An 18388-nucleotide genomic window follows, 5' to 3' on the forward strand; every position below is an offset into this window, starting at 1 on the left:
CCTCCCTACACAGCTCTGAGCTCCGTGGTCAGACCTGCTCACCTGCATTTCTCTCCTCAGGACCCAGCTGCCCAGAGTCAGCCGTGTGGTGAGGGGCCAGAGCCTGGGCCCTGAGGCGGGACACCTGGGCTGCAGCCCTGGGTCTCTCTCCTATTGTTTACATTTCCTCTGCACACCTCGTCCTCCCCAGCTGTAAAGTGGGTCTGTCCACTAGAGTTTTTATAAGAAAGCAACAGGGCCCTAGCTGTTTGGCTCATTGGGTAGAGTGTCGGTTTGCGGACTGAAGGGTCCTGGGTTCAATTCCAGTCAAAGGCACATGCCTCCTGCATTGTGGGCTCGATCCCCAGTTGGTGTGCAGGAGGCAGCCGATCATTGATTCTCTCTCATCATTAATGTTCCTTTTTCTCTCCCTCTTCCTCTCTGAAATCAATAAAAATATTTTTAAAAAATAATAAGCAACAGAAACCAATGTTGGCTTACTTAAACAACAACAAAGGGCTGTGTTGGAAGGTTTGGGGCTCCGCAAGAATGGAAGGAGGGCTCAATGGATAGCACGTCAACCCTTGGACTGAAGGGTCCCGGTTCAATTCTGGTCGAGGGCTCGTCCCTAGATTGCAGACTCCATCCCTGGCCCTGGTCAGTGCGAGTGCAGGAGGCAACCAACATGTGTCTCTTTTCACATCAATGTTTCTCTCAGTGTGTGTTTCCCCCTCCCTTCCACTCTCTCTAAAAATCCGTGGGAAAATATCCTCCGGAGAGGATTAACGACAAAACATGGAAGGAGGCGCTAACCTGGGCCTTGCAAAGTCCAGAAACCCTGCGCTCCAGGGGCCCAAGGGCAGACCGGTGAGCAGCGCCTGTAGACTATAGCACATGTGTCAAACACAAGGCCCGCGGGCCAAATCCAGCCCGCCAGGCCTTGCAATGTGGCCCGCACCGCGCTGTCATCACTGCACTCCGCTGTCAGTTTATGACATTGTCAGTTCAGTAAACCATTCGGCCCGCGATTTAGGCTGGATTTTAGATTTTGGCCCCTTCTCTGATTGAGTTCGACACCCCTAATCTATAAGAAGGATAAAGCTGGCCTGCTATCAGAAGAAGGAATGTGGAAGCAGCCCCAACAACCATGCCCATATGGGGAGGAGGCCGCCTGCTCGTAGGAATGACCTGAGACAAGTGAGCTCTGCTGGGGAGCCCTTTGCAGGCTGCAAAGGAGCACAAGACTCATGGACGCATCGCGCGCCTCTGCCCCTGGGGTCCCGGGCGGGAAGCCGTGTGAGCAGCGCCTGCTTCTCGTCCTGGCTTTGCCCACGACTGGTTACAGGTCCTTGGGCCAGCCACTTTCCCTCTGGACCATTTTCTTTATCTACAGAAGAAAGGTGACCATCTTTGAGGTCAAGTCTTGGCCTATTAACACGCTAGTGACACCGGTTTGGCTCAGTGGATAGAGCATCGGCCTGCGGAATGAAAGGTCCCAGGTTCAATTCCGGTCAAGGGCATGTACCTTGGTTGCGGGCACATCCCCAGGTAGGAGTGTGCAAGAGGCAGCTGGTCGATGACTCTCTCTCTCTCATCGATGTTTCTAACTCTCTATTCCTCTCTCTTCCTCTCTGTAAAAAAATCAATGAAAATATTTTTTTTTAAACACTAGTGATCCCTCCCAGAGGCATTGCAGAGATGGAAAGGAAGTTCCTGAGCAACTGCTCAGCGGGAAGGAACGAGCTCTAACTGGTGGAATGTCAGGCATCCGAGGAGATGAGGCTGGGTGAGGCTTTATCAGTCACAGGTAGATGCTTTCCCTGGGAGACTGAGGAGGAGGAAGAGGGGCAGTGGCTTTATCGGTCACAGGTAGATGCTTTCCCTAGGAGACCGAGGAGGAGGGAGCGGGGCCGCACGTACACAGAGCCCTGACCTCACGCCTCCTGCCCACCCCGCTTTGTCCTGAGAGCGCTCGGCCGCGAGAGGTCGACCATGTTTGCGATGTCCTTTGCTGGCGGGGGTGCAGGCAGAGGAGGCACAGCTAGCCTACGGGAGAGTGGCCACCCCTGTCCCAGTGCTTTCATTGAAGGGACACAGAGGTTTGGGACAGACGAAGGCCCTGTGCAGAGAAGGCATCCATGGTTTTCTCTGGGCCTCAGTTTCCGCCTCTGCCAGATGGGGGTAACGTCACCATTGTGCCAGCTCCCCTGGGGCCCTTCTGAGGATCAAATGGACAAGATGTATGAACAGAAACCGAAGAAACACAGGGCCCAGGTGCTAAAGAAGGCCCAGAATGCAAGCTTCGGGCCTGTGTCTCTCTTGCCTGGCTGTATCTTCAGTGCAGCATGGTGTCCAGCACATAGTAGGCGCTCAGAAATGAGTTGCTGAGTATTGCCAGCTCACTGTAATATGTACTTGTGTTTGAAGCCCTGATCTAAGAGTTTTCTGTCATGTGCTCTTTGACCTTTCCAACAAGGCGGCTTCTGTTATTTTCTTCCCCAGCCAAAGATAAGGAAACTGAGGCACAGAGACAGCACGTCTCCTGCCCGAGGCCATACAGCTATTCAGAGATAGTGCGGGGTGCGCAGGAGGTCAGAGGTCAGGCAGGGCTCTGTGTACGTGCCGCCCTGGGCTTCGGACCCAGACCGAGGTATGTGCCCTTAAGCATGACTGTACCTGCCTGAATGGCTGCCTAAACCAGTGGAAAAAATGGATGCGGGTATTTATAAAAGAGGTTTAGGATTCAGGCTTCTCAAATCTTTGTTTTGGCAGCAGAACCTGAAACGCCCAGCAAGAATTTCTCTCTGTGAGCGCAACAGCGTTTCCAAAGCTGGTCTTGTCACCTTCCTACAAACCCGCTCCTCCTCTTCCTCTCCTCCAAATTCCAGCTTTCATAGGAACTTCCCAGTCATGGTTGACACCTTTCTCTGTCTCACCGAGACGGCCCCTGGGTCAGCACCTCAGGGTCCCGGCAGGAACCTGCTCTCCCACCAAGTTTGTCCGAACGTCAGCCCTGCCATCCTGCCAAGGCCCCCCACAGGCTTTCGGGTTTGCTGTAAAATTGACTTTCCTATCCCTTCTCACTGGGATGGGATTCCTGGCTTATTTCCTCTCACACTTATTAAACTATGGATGTACATCAATCAGCCAGAACTTAGCAGCTTAAAGCAAGACCATTTGATTATCATTTCTCACAGTCCTGCCAGGTCACTGGGGTCAGCGGGGCCTCTCTCTCGGGGTTTCTGCGTGGCTGAGTCACGGGGAATGGAGCGGGACTGGCCTAGAGCTTCCTCGCCCACACGTCTGGCAGTGGACACGGGTTGTCCATGGGCATGTCAGCGGGGAACCCCTACACTCGGCCTCTGACTGTGCCCTGGACACAGCGTAGCAGCTGGTTTCCAAGAAAAAGTGTCCCTAGAAACAGGAAGCGAAACCTACCAGTCTCCTAAGATTTGGGTCGCTGCCACCGTAGTCTATTGCTCAGCAGCCACAGAGCCCGTGTTCCAGGGGCGGCTTGCAAAGCCTCCCATTCGATGGGACGAGTGTCTAAGCACTTGGGGAACACGTTCTAGAGCACATGTGTCAAACACAAGGCCCGCGGGCCAAATCCAGCCCGCCAGGCCTTGCAATGTGGCCCGCACCGCGCTGTCATCACTGCACTCCGCTGTCAGTTTATGACATTGTCAGTTTATGACTGTTCAGTAAACCATTCGGCCCGAGATTTAGGCTGGATTTTAGATTTTGGCCCCTTCTCTGATTGAGTTCGACACCCCTATTCTAGCATCACACCTCCTCATCTCTCGGGGACTCCATTGCTCCTCCCCAACTTCAGTTCCTCTTTCCATAGAGCCCGCTGCTGCCAAGTTCTCCCTCTCCTTCGGCTCTCAGCACGCTTGGAGGTCCTTTCCACTCCACTGGCCGCCTGAAGGTGGACCATAGCCCCTTTTCTGGGTTTTCCCCCAGGTTACGTGTCCAGATGTGATGGGCTTGTGCCGACTCCTGGGTGGAGGGTGAGAGGAGCAGCATTGTGTGTAACTGTGAACAGAAGACTTCCCACTGAGCATCAGAGCTCTGTTCTCAAGAGTCCCTTCGCCCTGGCTGGTTTGGCTCAGTGGATAGAGTGTCCGCCTGCGGACTAAAGAGTCCCAGGTTCAATTCCAGTCAAGGGTACATGCCTGGGTTGCGGGCTTGATCCCCAGGGTGGGGCGTGCAGGAGGCAGCCAAACCAATGATTCTCTCTCATCATTGATATTTCTCTCTCTCTCCCTCTCCCTTGCTCTCTGATATCAATAAAAATATATTTATATTATTTTTTTAAAAAATAAGTCCTTCAGCCATCCTGGCCTCTGGGCTCCCTCCTGCCTCCGCTCCATTGTCCCAAGATTGCCAGAACCTCTTCTGCCTTCAACCCTTTCTCCTCTCCCCTCCTAATCCCACTTCCCTTATTTCCCTCAACAATTAGGTCCTCCACCCCCTCTCCTTCCCAGAGCCTCCCCACTGTTTCGAGGGCCTCTCCTCCCACCATTCCATGGCTTTTTGCAAAGAGAACTGCTCTGAGCCAGGCAGTTCCTTCCCGAAGAGGAATTCGGTGGCCAGAATGTCCCCTTCTCCACGCGTGGAGTTGGGAGGGCCCTGAGAGATCCTCTCGCTCCAGTCGTCCAGACGGTGCTCCTGGAGCAGGGCAGTTTCTTGCTTCGGTGGAAGATGTTCTGCGGAGACAGTGCGGTCGGATGTGTGGGAGTGTGGGTCCGGGTGCAGCAGGCCTTCACTTCCTGCAATCGGGGCTGCGCTAGTCCCGTCTGTGCTGTGTGTGTGGCCTCCCTGGCCCGAGTGCCTATCGGGCACCTGAAACGTGGCTGGTGAGTCCGGATGTTAAATTTTAACTGATTATAAATTAATTTTATTTATTTAAAAAAAAATTTTTTTTATTGATTTCAAAGAGGAAGAGAGAGAAACATCAATGACGAGAGGGAATCATTGATCGGCTGCCTCCTGCATGTTGTTGGACTGAACTTGCAACCCAGGCATGCGCCCCTGACCAGAATGGAACCTGGGACCCTTTGGTCCGAAGATTGATGCTTTATCCACTGAGCCAAACCAGCCAGGGCATAATTATAAATTAATTTTAATTAAATAATCACATGTGACCAGTGGCCACCATGCTTGGACAGCACAGACCCCGAGTCTTTAATTTTCTGAGTGGCTTTTCCTAACATGTTTGGCCAACTTTTCAATCTCCTTTTTTTCCATGTTGTATTATTGTTGTGCAGCTTGGGAAACGCTCCTCTGGTCCAATCCTCATCTGACAGCGGGGGAGCCTGGTCCCAGGGAGGCAGAGGGAAGGCGGCTCTCCCAGGCCACACACAGGCGGGCAGTCTGGCCTCTTCTCTCGCCTCGTGCAGCTCCCTGTCTCCGGGTCTCTGTCAGCGGCAGGCAGGGGCTGAGGCCCAAAGCAAGGACGGACGCTGCGCTTGCTTCATGTTCAGCTCCCTGGCAGGAACCTGTACCTACATGGACTCGTTTCTTCCTCTCAACAACCCTATGAGTAGTTGCCCCAATATGCACATGGGGAAACTGAGGCACAAAGAGAGGAAGAGGCAGGCCCAAAGCAGTATACGTGGTCGTGTTTGAAATTAGCAGAGCCGTGTCCAGAATGTGCAGTCGGCAGGAAAGAGGCGGGGAGAGGCCAGGAAAGAGAAGAATAAGCCTCCGCGAACAATGAACAAAGCATCGGGGCGGGGGCAGGAGCTCAGGGAACCCGCCAGGCCCAGAGGAAAAGCAAGAGAAGCAGAGGAGATGTTTGTGAAATTCAAAAGCTAAAAAAATGACCTCAGCTCTCACCGACCAGGGATGGGTGGGCTCCGCCCTCAGGCAGCCACTCTATAGGCCGGCTGGCAACCAATAGGCGACGGGAGGAGGGGCTGATGTGACTGCTCTGGCCAACAGGGGCAGCCTTCGCAGGTTGGCACGTGGGCGAACCAATCAGATCCTCCCTTGCGTGGTGCTTGGCCCTACAAGGTGTAAAGTTGTTTATAGCAGCCCAGTTGGGTTATCTTGACTTAGACTTGCGTAAATGCTGAAGCCACAGACTCGAGCCAATGAGTAATGGCTGGTTCCAAAGAAGGGATGACTTCACTCCTCAGCGAGGATGAGTCACCCGGGACAATGGGTGATATTGTGCCCTGTGGGTAGTAAGAGCTCCGTCACGGGAGACAGGCAAGACTTCTTGTCTGGGAAGATGGGGGCTGGGGAGGGATAAGGCCAGCGGACTGGGCCGGGAGGCGTTACCTCCTCCAGCCTGCACCTTCCTCCTAGAGAAGCCACCCACGTCCTTCTCAGGGTCTGCCCTCACAGCCCTACAATCAATATATCTTATTGATTTTTTACAGAGAGGAAGGGAGAGGGATAGAGAGTTAGAAACATCGATGAGAGAGAAACATCCATCAGCGGCCTCCTGCACACCCCCTACTGGGGATGTGCCCGCAACCAAGGTACATGCCCTTGACCGGAATCGAACCAGGGACCTTTCAGCCTGCAGGCCGACGCTCTATCCACTGAGCCAAACCGGTTTTGGCCTCATACACTTATTTCTAAGTGAGCTGAGTGGGTTCTGTCCTTATAGCTACAGTGAGGCTTGGGTGTGTGTTTGTGTCTGGCTGTTGGGGAAATGTATTAAGGGTTGTGCGTGTGAGAGCCTGCGGGTGTGTGAGCTTACATCCTTGACTGTGGACCGGCCACATTGCTGTGACCCGGATCTGCCACCTGGGACATGAGGGTTTGGAGAGGCCTCGGCTCTGTTTTGAAGATTTCTGTTGCAGAGCTCAGTGCCTCAGGAAAAGAGCTTTCCGTCAGTGAATCAGTCATTCGTGCTTCAGATGCTTCCTGGATGTCTAATATGTGTTCTAGGTAACAGGGGTGAGTCAGTCAGTGAACAAAACACACAAAACCAGACCAAACCCTTTGTGAGAGATTGGCCTCTATTTTCCTATCTGGAAGGTGAGGGTGGGGGTGGGGGTGGGGTTTGAACCTAACTCCTCTGGGCTGCCGAGACTGGTTTGGCTCAGTGGATAGAGCATCGACCTGCGGACTGAAAGGTCCTGGGTTCGATTCCGGGCAAGGGCATGTACCTTGGTTGCGGGGACATCCCAGTAGGGGGTGTGCAGGAGGCAGCTGATCGATGATTCTCTCTCATCGATGTTTCTAACTCTCTATCCCTCTCTCTTCCTCTCTGTAAAAAGTCAATAAAATAAAAAAAATAAATAAAAAAGAAACTCCTCTGGGCTGTAAGCTTCTGTGGTCCATTGAAGTGTCCTGTGAGTGCTTCTTCTTCTTCTTTTTAATTAATATATTTTATTGATTTTTTACAGAGAGGAAGGGAGAGGGATAGAGAGCTAGGAACATTGATGATAGAGAAACATCGACCAGCTGCCTCCTGCACACCCCCCACTGGGGATGTGCCCGCAACCAAGGCACATGCCCCTGACGGGAATCAAACCTGGGACCCTTCAGTCCACAGGCCAACGCTCTTTCCACTGAGCCAAACTGGTTCCGACTATGTGCGTCTTGCCCATAAAACCTGACTCAGTGCTTCAGGAGGCTGGGCCGTAGACGGAATCTGAGAGGAGAGGAGCGTGGGTGCTGATGCTCCTGGACTCAGGTTGCAGGCTCGGCGGGGCCGCCAGCTGGCCTGGCCCCGGGCCCGTTCCCAGCCCCTGGGTTTCCCAAGCAGCCGGTCTTCACCTGTTACAGCTCAGCAGTCCCTCTGTGGTCCGGGGGCTGCCCCGCCGCCCTCTGCCCCACTGACCGCCCTTGACCTTTTGGTGTGATAGAATCCAGGAGTGACAGGCAGGTTCAAATACCAGCCACCACTTTCTGCCTGCGTGACTTCAGACAAACTTCTTTAAAATTTTTTATTTTATTTTATTTTTTAATTTATTGTCTAAAGTTTTACATATGCCTCCTTTTCCCCCCAATTGACCCCTCCCTCTCCCCCAGCCATTCCCACCCTGGGCAAGCCCCCACCGCCCCAGTGTCTGTGTCCACTGGTTATGCTAATCTGCATGCACACAAGTCCTTTGTTTGCTCTCTAACCCCCTCCCCCTCTCCTACCATTTGTCTCTGGATTTATTCTTGTTCATCAAATTATATTGATCATTATATCCCAAAAATGAGTGAGGTCATGTGATATTTATCTTTCTCCGACTGGGTTATTTCGTTTAGCATAATGCTCTTCATTTCCATCCATGCTTTTGCAAATGGTAAAAGTTCCTTCTTTTTTATACCGGCATAGTATTTCATTGTGTGGATGTACCACAGCTGACGGGCACTTAGGTGGTTTCCAAATCTTAGCTATTGTACATTGTGCTGCCTGTGGAGTCCCTGGCTTCAGAAACTGGAACTTGCCTGGCTGGCATGGCTCAGTGGTTGAGCATAGACCTATGAACCAGGAGGTCACGGTTCAATCCCCAGTCAGGGCACATGCCCAGGTTGGGAGATCAATCCCCAGTGTGGGGTGTGCAGGAGGCATCCGATCAATGATTTTTCTCTCATCATTGATGTCTCTCTCTCTCTCTCTCTCTCTCTCTCTCTCTCTCTCTCTCTCTCCCTCCCTCCCTCCCTCCCTCCCCCTTCCTCTCTGAAATAAAAAATAATATTTTTTCAAAAAAGTAACTAGAACTTGCCAAATCTAGAACTTTTGTTTTTTGTTTGTTTGTTTTTGTCAGATAAATGTCTTTACCATTTCAGCCACTTGGGTTGGCTTTCCTGTCCCTTGAAGCTGACCGAATCCTGGGAGACTCTCCTGAGCCTCAGTTTTCTCATCTGTAAGATGGAGACGATAATCCCCACCTCACAGCAGCTGTGACCGTTTCAGGAGAGAACATGTGGGGAACTACCACAGGAATTTCCCTCTTGTCCTTCTCTGCCCGGCAGGGGCCTGCTGCCCCTCGGCAACATGGCTGACTCGCTGTCTGCTTTGGCCAAGAGTCCCACACGCCTGCCGTGGGCCCAGCCTGGTGAGAGGCAAGGCCAGCATCAGCCCCAACCACACGGGGAGCCAGAGGAGGCGGAGGGACCAGGGCTGGCTCTCTCACAGGCCTGTGGTGAGCCTGGACTCGGGGCGGCCAGACCTGGTCTGAGTCACCGCCCTGCCGCCGCCTGGATGGGTGTCACCGCCCACGTCGCGGTCTCAGCTGCCGCCTGGGAACCGGGAGGGACGTGGCACTGGCCTCTGAGCCGGCCATGGTGGAATGGGCGGCTGCAGGCAGGTGCTGAGCACCAGGAGGGCTCGAAATGGCAGTTCCCTTTGTCCTCGACTCCCCCGCTTCCAAGTTCTCAAACACCTGTGACCTCGGGGATCATCTTGTCCAGGCGTTTGTTTTTACTGCAACTTCTTCAGATAAAATCTCGTGCGAAGGAAAATTCACAGCAGCTTTATTCGTGTTAACTGACAACTGGGAACAGCCTAAACGCCCACCCGTCCACAGGGTATTAACTGCCACTCAGTGCTAAAAAGGAATGAACTGCCTTAGCCGGTTTGGCTCAGTGGATAGAGCGTCGGCCCACGGACTGAAGAGTCCTGGGTTTGATTCTGGTCAAGGGCACGTAAGTTGGTTGCAGGCTCGATCTCCAGCCCTGGTTGTGTTGTGCAGAAGGCAACCAATTGATGTGTCTCTCTCACATCGATGTGTGTGTGTCTCTCTCTGTATCTTTCCCCCTTCCTTCCACTCTCTCTAAAAATCAATGAGAAAAAATCCTGGGGTGTGGGTTCACAAAAAAAACAAAAAATCAAATCAAATCAAAGGAATGAACCACTGACAAGTAGCAACACAGATGAATAGCAAAGCCATTATTCTGATTGAAAGAAGCCGGACAAAAAAAGAGAATAGAATGTATGATTCCCTTTACGTAGAAGTCTACAAAACGCAAACACGTACAAGAGCAGGCCGCTCAGTGGTTCCTGAGTAGTGGACGAATCAAACGGGGGAAAGAGGGAACTTTTGGGGGTGACGGACATGTTCACGATCTCGTGTTGATGGTTTCATAAAAAAAAAATATATATAAATATATATATAATATATATATCAAATTGTACACTTTCAATATGTCAGCTTATTGTGTATCAGTTTCCCCTCAGAAAAACTGTAAAATCAAAGTGAAATAAAAATGTCATGTGGGGGGGAAAAATGTCATGTGGGGCCCTAACAGGTTTGGCTCAGTGAATAGAGTGTCAGCCTGCAGACTGAAGGGTCCCAGGTTCGATTCGGGCCAAGGGCACATACCCAGGTTGTGGGCACAATCCCCAGTAGGGGGCGTGCAGGAGGCAGCCAATCAATGATTCTCATCATTAATGTTTCTATCTCTCTATCCCTCTCCCTTCCTCTCAGAAGTCAATAGAGAAATATATATTAGAAAAAAAAGAAAGAAAAAAAAAAGAAACATCGATCAGCTGCCTCCTGCACACCCCCCCCTCCCCCCCCCCACACACACACACACACTGGGGATGTGCCTGCAACCAATGTACATGCCCTTGACCGGAATCAAACCTGGGACCCTTCAGTCCGCAGGCCGACGCTCTATCCACTGAGCCAAACCGGTTACGGCCGAATAATGTTCCTTATTTTACGGTGGAGACACTGAGGCCCAGAGGAGGGAAGGGACTAGACTAGAACCAGAGCTGGGCAGCTCAAATTCCACATCCTAGTCATCCTCCAGCGCCGGCCCTCCGCAGGCTGGCACAGCGGGCCTCACGGCTGGCGGCTGGCGGTCCCCGCGGTGGGACCGGCCATGGGGGCTGGGCCTTGGGCTGGGGCCTGGACGAGGAGAGACCAGGGCAGGGCGAGGACAGAGGCTGCGAGGGGAGGACTGCTAGCCCGTCCTGACCTCTCCGCCTGACGCCGGGTCAGGCATGACAGATTTCCTCTCCGCCGAGCCCTCTGGAATGCCTGGAACTCCGTGGTGACAGTCCAGAAGTTTCCTTTCCCCCGGAGGGCCTGGGAGTCGGAGGAATGCTTCTCGATAAGGATCCTGGGCTTTGTCCTTTCCTGCTGCCCTTTCCCCTCCTTTCCGGGGGATTGCATGTCTGCCGAGGGGGGAAACAGCCACTTGAGGACACTTGGCCCACCCTGGTCAGCCTGCCACTTCCCGCCCCAGCTCCTGTGCCAGGAGGAAGGGAAACAACCCTTTCCAGGGCGCAGTGATGCTCACACCCCCGCCCTCCCAATGCAGGTGAGAGCCATGGTCCCCGCACTGGGTGAGGGAGACCGAGCTCAGAGGGATGCGTGATTTACCGCAGCCGTGTACGTTTTCAGAGTCTGTTCGAGAAGCTGTGTCCGAGCCTCCTCGCTTCGCCCTGCCCCTCTCCTAGCGTGCGCTCCTGGGACTACACAGGGAGTGTGTGTGATGGGAGACAGACGGGCTCGGGGACTGTCCAGCTGGGTTTGAATCCCAGCCTCACGCCTTCCCTTTGCTGCCCTTTCCTGGGATGGGCACTCTCGCCCGCCGCTTTCCGTTTCTTATCTGTGCCAGGGGGTGATGCTGGTCACCACCCACCGGGCTGGCGTGGGCGTGAACCCGGATGACCACGCGTCAGAGACTCACACAGGGCGCAGGGAACCTGTGACAGCGGCGCCTGCTCTATCGCAGTGAGACCGTGCCAGGCTGCAGTCCGCCCCGTCCTGCCTCCTCGTGGGCCCGCCTCCTCGTGGCTGCCGGGAGGGTCCCGAGAGGGCAGACCGCTGAGGGCAGGAGGCGTGTGGACGTATCACCGCCGAGGTACGAATGGCCGCACCGGACTCGGAACTGCCTGAAGTGAGGCTCCTTAAATGCCACGTCTCTCTGGACAAAAACTAACCAAGGAACATCCTACAGCATCCTCGGGCTGTGGTCCAGCCTCCTAGCTTCCTCAGGAAGGACACGGAGGCCCAGAGAGGGGCAAGGACGTGCTCAAGGTCACACAGCAGGGCAGGGCGGAGGCCGACCAGACAGAATCTTCCCACTGGGCCCTGCGATGCTTCCGTCCCCTTCCCCCGAAAGAACCACCCGGAACTGTCCGTGCGTAAGGGCAGGTCAAGGATGGAAAAGTCGTGCCTGGGCAGGAGCAGCCGTGGAAAGATGGCTATGATGGGTCGTGAGTCACCGGGCAGAGTGACTTTCCCACGGCCGCCTTCCCCAGCGAGCCTGGCACCGTGACGTGGAGGATCCAGGACCAGGCGTGAAGGGCCTGTCCTTCCTCTCCCAGGGCCGGAGCCCAGCTCACCCCAGTGCACGGAAGGGGGACATGGTCAGACAAAGCAGGCCTGGAAGAGATTAATAATTTTTAAAAAATACCTTTTAATTTTATCTTTCATTTCAAAGAGGAAGGGAGAGAGAGACTGGAACATCAATGATGAGAGAACCACTGACCTCCTGCCTCCTGTACAGACCTCCACTGGGGATCAAGCCCTTAACCTGGGCATGTGCCCTGGACCAAAAACTGAACCTTCAGTCTGCAGGTTGACCTTCTATCTACTGAGCCAAACTGGCTAGGGCAATAAAAACATACAGTGGTGCCTCGCATAAAGAACGCCTCGCACAGCGAACGCTGCACACAACGAACTTCATTTCATGATTCATACAACGAACTTCGTTTCACACAACGAAGTTGCCCGAGCTTCCACGATCGCTGCTGATGTATTGCATCCTTCCGCGCAGGCACTGCAGGCAGTCGTTAGTCACTGCGCTTAACTTAAGCACGTATCGCGGCAATCGTTCTTCATTACGAATTAAATCACGCACGTATCACGGCAGTCGTCCTTTTAAGTTAAACTCAAGAGCTGACAACTGAAGAGCTCCAAGCACTTCTGGTCCAGGAACAGGACAATGCTCAAAGGGAAGCGTCATCTGATAATGAGGAGCAACAATCAAACAATCAACCAATCCCAACTGCTGACATCAAGAACATCCTGGTCAAATGGAAAGCAGTTCAGGAGTTTACCAATGCCCACTATCCGGATTCAGCTGAAGCAAACAGGATCAACGATCTTTACTCCGATACTCTTGTCCGTTATTTCCGGCAGATGTTGGAGAAAAGAGAAAAACAAACGACTTTGGACAGGTTTTTCATGAAACCATCGGCCAAAAAGCAGAAAATGGATGAAGATGTGCAAGATTCGGTAGACTCTACTTAGTCTGTCTTAAAATTAAAAAAATGTGTGTTTTTTTTTAAAAATTATGTTTTTAGATGTATCTAAATAAAAATAATAACAAAAAAATTATCTTTTTTTATGTCATCTTAGCATATTTTATGCTACAGAACGAATTATTTTTTTTAACATGTATTGTTATGGGAAAACGCGTTTCACATAACGAACTTTTCGCATAACAAACTTGCTCCTGGAACGAATTGAGTTCGTTGTGTGAGGCACCACTGTATATATTTTTAAAAACACACACAAAAAAAAACCCAAAAAACAGGGATGGAGGCAAAAGAGGAAGAAAGTGGGGAGCCTAAGGAGTAGGATTGACTTCTAGGGCGTCAGCTCCCACTGCAGGCACCCAGGGCCAGGGCGCCACCTAGGGGATGCCTGTGAGAATACTGCTGAGATCAGAGAGAGACACAAAATGAAGCTAAGCAGCAGAGATGGATGGAAAAATTGACAGAGACAGATGAGTGTGTCGCCGGGCTGGGTCAGGACCAGCTCTCCAATGTTCCAGACCTTCCTGTGCATCATCACACTACAATACATATAATGCAACTCATACACCTTATAAAACAATGTAAGACTTTCCCCATAGTTTAATCTCTGAAATCACAATGTGTCTTTAAAATGAACGGAATGCTTTAATAGAGGGCAGTGCATCCTCCACTTGCCAGCATCCAAGAGCTGGTGAGACGGAGTTGTAACTGGCATTGACGGAGCCGCCATGCTGCCAGGCACAAGCTAAGCCCTCGACGTGCATTCACTTATTGAATCCACGCCCAACCGAGGCCGCGGGAGGCCCAGTCGCCGGCCCAGTCTCACAGCATGCCTGTGGCCGAGAAGCATCTGCAGAAGACGGTTCTTCCCATTGCTACAGTGACTGCTCCTCTACCCTGTGTCCCCAATTACACGGCTTTACCACTTACCCCATTGCTCCTCCGCTCCCAGGCCCCTTTCCTGCCACATGCCATGAGCTTCACTAGGGTAGGGTCTGCGTTTTGTTCATCTGTTAGGGAAGGTCAAGAAGTCATGGCACTGCTTGGGCCCTGGAGCTGGACCCAGGCAGGTAGAGGCTCCCCCCATCGCCTCCCCTGTGCTGTGGAATCTGTGCTCCACTCGCCTTCCCTGCTCCAAGGAGAGGGAAACGTGTGGATACTATCTGGAAGGGTACATTCCTGACTCCAGTTAAGTCCTCTACATAAAACTTTTAAGATACAGGCAGGCACGTGCAGAAAACTGTCTTCAGGTTGCTCAGGATAAGCCTCAAGTCCTGGTGCTTATTAAAAGTGTCACCCAGCCGAAACTGGTTTGGCTCAGTGGACAGAGCATCAGCCTGCGGACTGAAAGGTCCCGGGTTCGATTCCGGTTAAGGGCATGTACCTTGGTTGCGGGCACATCCCCAGAAGGGGGTGTGCAAAAGGCAGCTGATCGACGATTCTCTCTCATCGATGTTTTCTAACTCTCTATCCTTCTCTCTTCCTCTCTGTAAAAAAAAAATCAATAAAATATATTTAAAAAAATAAAATAAAAAGTGCCACTTAATGATCTGGAGTAGCCTGCCCTTTTCTTGACTCCCTGCCCTCTGCACATGGCGCCGATTTCAGGTAAGACCTGGGAAGTGCCCCAAAAGGTTGTGACCCATCAACTCATTTCACCTTCCCCCAAACCCTGTGGGGTGGGTACCATTATTACCGTTTTATCTACAGAGGCAAGTAAGAGAGAACTGTAACTGTGTTTTCATGTTGGCATGGGGTGATTTGATTTCCAAATTTCCTCGTTATAGAAAACACTGAAAAATATTTTTATTGATTTCAGAGGGAGAGGACGAGATAGAAACATCGATGAGAATCATTGATTGGCTGCCTCCTGCACACCCTCTGGGCATTGAGCCTACAACCCTGGGTATGTGCCCTTGACCGGAATCGAACCTGGGACCTTTCTTTCTGTAGGATGACACTCTACCCATTGAACCAAACCAGCTAGGGCTGGAAAAAATTTGTAATTGATTTTAGAGTGAGAGGGAGAGAAACATCATCGATTTGTTGTTCCAATTATTTATGCGTGCATTGGTTGATTCTTATATGTCCCCTGACCAGGGATCAAACCCACAACCTTGACATATCAGAACGATACTCTAACCAACTGAGCTACCTGGCCAAGGGCTAATTATAGAAAATATTTAAAAGTATTCTGCAATTTTAGTTCATGATATGCCCAATTGAAAAAAAAAATCTTATGTATAACTGGTATGTATGACTCTAATTGCAGCTACATAGGTACTTATGAATGTGTAGGGAAAAACCCTGGTTTGTTTCATAATTTAGAGGGGAGCTGGGTGCAGTCAGGTACTTAACCCGACAGGTGTCCTTGGTTTGAGTGATGGGTTTGCCAACACTTTTTTCCTCTAGTTTTATTTTCCAAATTCCCTAAAAGTGAGCATGTATTGTTTCTTAATAATCAGAAAACATCATCTTAACTACATTAAAATAAAAAAATAATTTGGACATTAGCCGAAACCGGTTTGGCTCAGTGGATAGAGCGTCGGCCTGCGGACTAAAAGGTCCCAGGTTCGATTCCGGTCAGGGGCATGTACCTTGGTTGCGGGCATATCGCCAGTAGGGGGTGTGCAAGAGGCAGCTAATCGATGACTCTCTCTCATACAATGTTTCTAATTCTCTATCCCTCTCTCTTCCTCTCTGTAAAAAAATCAATAAAAACATATTTTAAAAAATAATTTGGACATTAGGAGACAAGAAAGGACATTCCAGACAGAACACAGCAAGAGAAAAGCAAAGAACAGGTCCCAGGATATGAAGCCTGCGCCAGCCGTGAGCGCCGGGCAATGCTCAGTGAAGCCTGGCTGCTTCGGACCCACTGCGCTGGGTGGGCCACAGCCTCCTCACTGGAAAGGCCAGGACGGTCTCTGCCCGTGTACACCGGGGAGGTGCTTCTGCTGGGCTTTGGGATTTACAAAGAGCATCTTTTCCCTAAATGGTGTTTTTCTTAAAAAAAAAGAAAAAGAAAAAAAGTTTTTATTGATTTCAGAGAGAAGGGAGGGGGAGAGTTAGAAACATCAATGATGAGAATCATTGATTGGCTGCCTCCTGCACGCCCCCTACTGGGCATCCAGCCCACAACCGGGGCAATGTGCCCAGACAAGAGACAGAAATCCAATTGTGACCTCTTGGTTCACAGGCCAACACTCAACCACTGAGCCGCACCAGCTGGGGCTAAATGTTTTTTTTTGGCTTCATATTACCAATGTCTAGTAAAAGCTACTCCTCCCGCTTCAGAGGCACCCAGCCAATCTCACTTGGTCTGTTTCCTTTCACAACAAAATTTAAAGGTGGCTGACTTTAACATCCAGACAGGTATCGCGAGAAAAAATATTGGGTTCTTTGTCAGAGACTACAAAGGACAGTGCATTTTTTAAAAACATGTTTTTATTGATCTTTTTAGAAAGGAAGGGATAGGGATAGATAGAAAAATCAATGAGGAACATCAAAAGGCTGCCTCCTGCACGTCCCCTGCAGATCAAGCCAGCAACCAGGGCATGTCCCCTGATGGGGAATGGAACCAGCAACCTCCTGGTTGACGCTCAACCACTGAACCACACAGGCCGAGAGACAATAACTTGACCTGCATCTATTACCTTAAGTTACAGTTTCACCCCAGCTTGTTTGGCTCAGTGGATAAACTATCAGCCTGCAGAATAAAGGTTCCCAGGTTCGAATCCAGTCAAGGGCACATGTCAGGGGCTTGATCCCCAGTAGGGGGCAAGCAGGAGGCAGCTGATCAATGATTCTTTTTTAAAATATATTTTATTGATTTTTTACAGAAAGGAAGGGAGAGGAATAGAGCTAGAAACATCAATGAGAGAGAAATAACGACCACCTGCCTCCTGCACACCCCCTACCGGCTAAGTGCCTGCAACCAATGTACATGCCCTTGGCTGGAATCGAACCTGGGACCTTTCAGTCCGCAGACAGATGCTCTATCCACTGAGCCAAATCAGTTTCGGCTGATCAATGATTCTTTACTATTGATGTTTCTCTCTCCCTTCCTCTTAGAAATCAATAAAAATATATTAAAATCAATAAAAATATCCTATACTAGAGGCCGGCACACTGGGACTCCTGGGTGGGGGGGAGTGTGTGGAGCACAGAAAGTCCAACTGCTAAACCGGCAGACATTCCTCTCACAATCTCTGACTGCTGGCTCCCAACTGCTCATCTGCCTGCCAGCCTGATCACCCTCTAACCACTCCTCTGCCATCCTAGCCGCCCCCAATTGCCCTCCCCTACTGGCCTGATCCCCCAACTGTCCTCCCCTGCCGGCCATCTTGTGACCACATGGGGTGGCCACCTTGTATGAGGGCATGATAGTCCATTTGTATATTACCTCTTTATTATATAGGATAATAAAAGACGAATATGCTAAGTGTCCGATCATGTCTTAAACCAATCAAAGCATAATATGCTAATGATATGCTAAGGTTGCTCAACCACTCGCTATGTGCACTGACCCACCAGGGGACAGATACGCCAACTGGTAGGTTAGCTTGCTGCTGGGGTCTAGCCAATCAGGACTGAGCAAGATGGGCCAGACATGCCCTGGAGTGCCTCAGCCTGGCCTGTACCCTCTCACAGTCAAAGCCTCCTCAGGGGATGTAGAAGAGCCAGTTTTGGCCCAATCCCACAGGCCACTCCCCTCAGGAGTGAGCCAGACACAGGGCTCATGGCTGGTGAGTGCTGCTTCAGTGGTGCCAGCCTCTCCAAATGGGGACTGACTGAACTGATTGAACTTGAGTCCACGGCAGGTGCAGTGGGGCTGGCATGAACATGAGAGGCAGGTAGGAGCTGCAGGCAGCATTGGACTGCAGGTTTCATTCAGCCTGGTCCTCGCAGGCCACCCTGCGAGGAACCCCATCCGTGCACCAGGCCTCTAGTATTTTAAATAAAAAGTGAGTCTCGCCGAAACCGGTTTGGCTCAGCGGATAAGAACGTTGGCCTTTGGACTGAAAGGTCCCAGGTTCGATTCCGGTCAAGGGCATGAACCTTGGTTCCGGGCACAACCTCCAGTAGGAGGTGTGCAGGAGGCAGCTGATCAATGATTCTCATCACTGATGTTCTCTCTCTTCCTCTCTGAAATGAATAAAAATGTGTTCAAAAATAAAAATAAAGTTACCGGATGACCCAGCAATTCCATTCCCTAGGTGTGTGTGTGTGTGT

At 51.3% G+C, this 18388-nt stretch overlaps 1 protein-coding gene across 1 annotated transcript in view; it reads right to left on the bottom strand.

Annotated features, from left to right (window-relative positions):
- Positions 1–14487: 14487 nt before the first annotated feature.
- SRRM1 (serine and arginine repetitive matrix 1) overlaps positions 14488–18388 on the bottom strand; it is a 45479-nt gene continuing 41578 nt past the window's right edge. The window contains exon 17 of the mRNA XM_084874898.1: positions 14488–14640. Coding sequence (XP_084731024.1) covers positions 14524–14640 — 117 coding nt within the window. The 3' untranslated portion in view covers positions 14488–14523. The remainder of the gene's footprint in view (positions 14641–18388) is intronic.

This window comes from Pipistrellus hanaki (assembly GCF_964339955.1).
Source record: "Pipistrellus hanaki genome assembly, chromosome: 2".
NCBI classification, from domain to species: domain Eukaryota; kingdom Metazoa; phylum Chordata; class Mammalia; order Chiroptera; family Vespertilionidae; genus Pipistrellus; species Pipistrellus hanaki.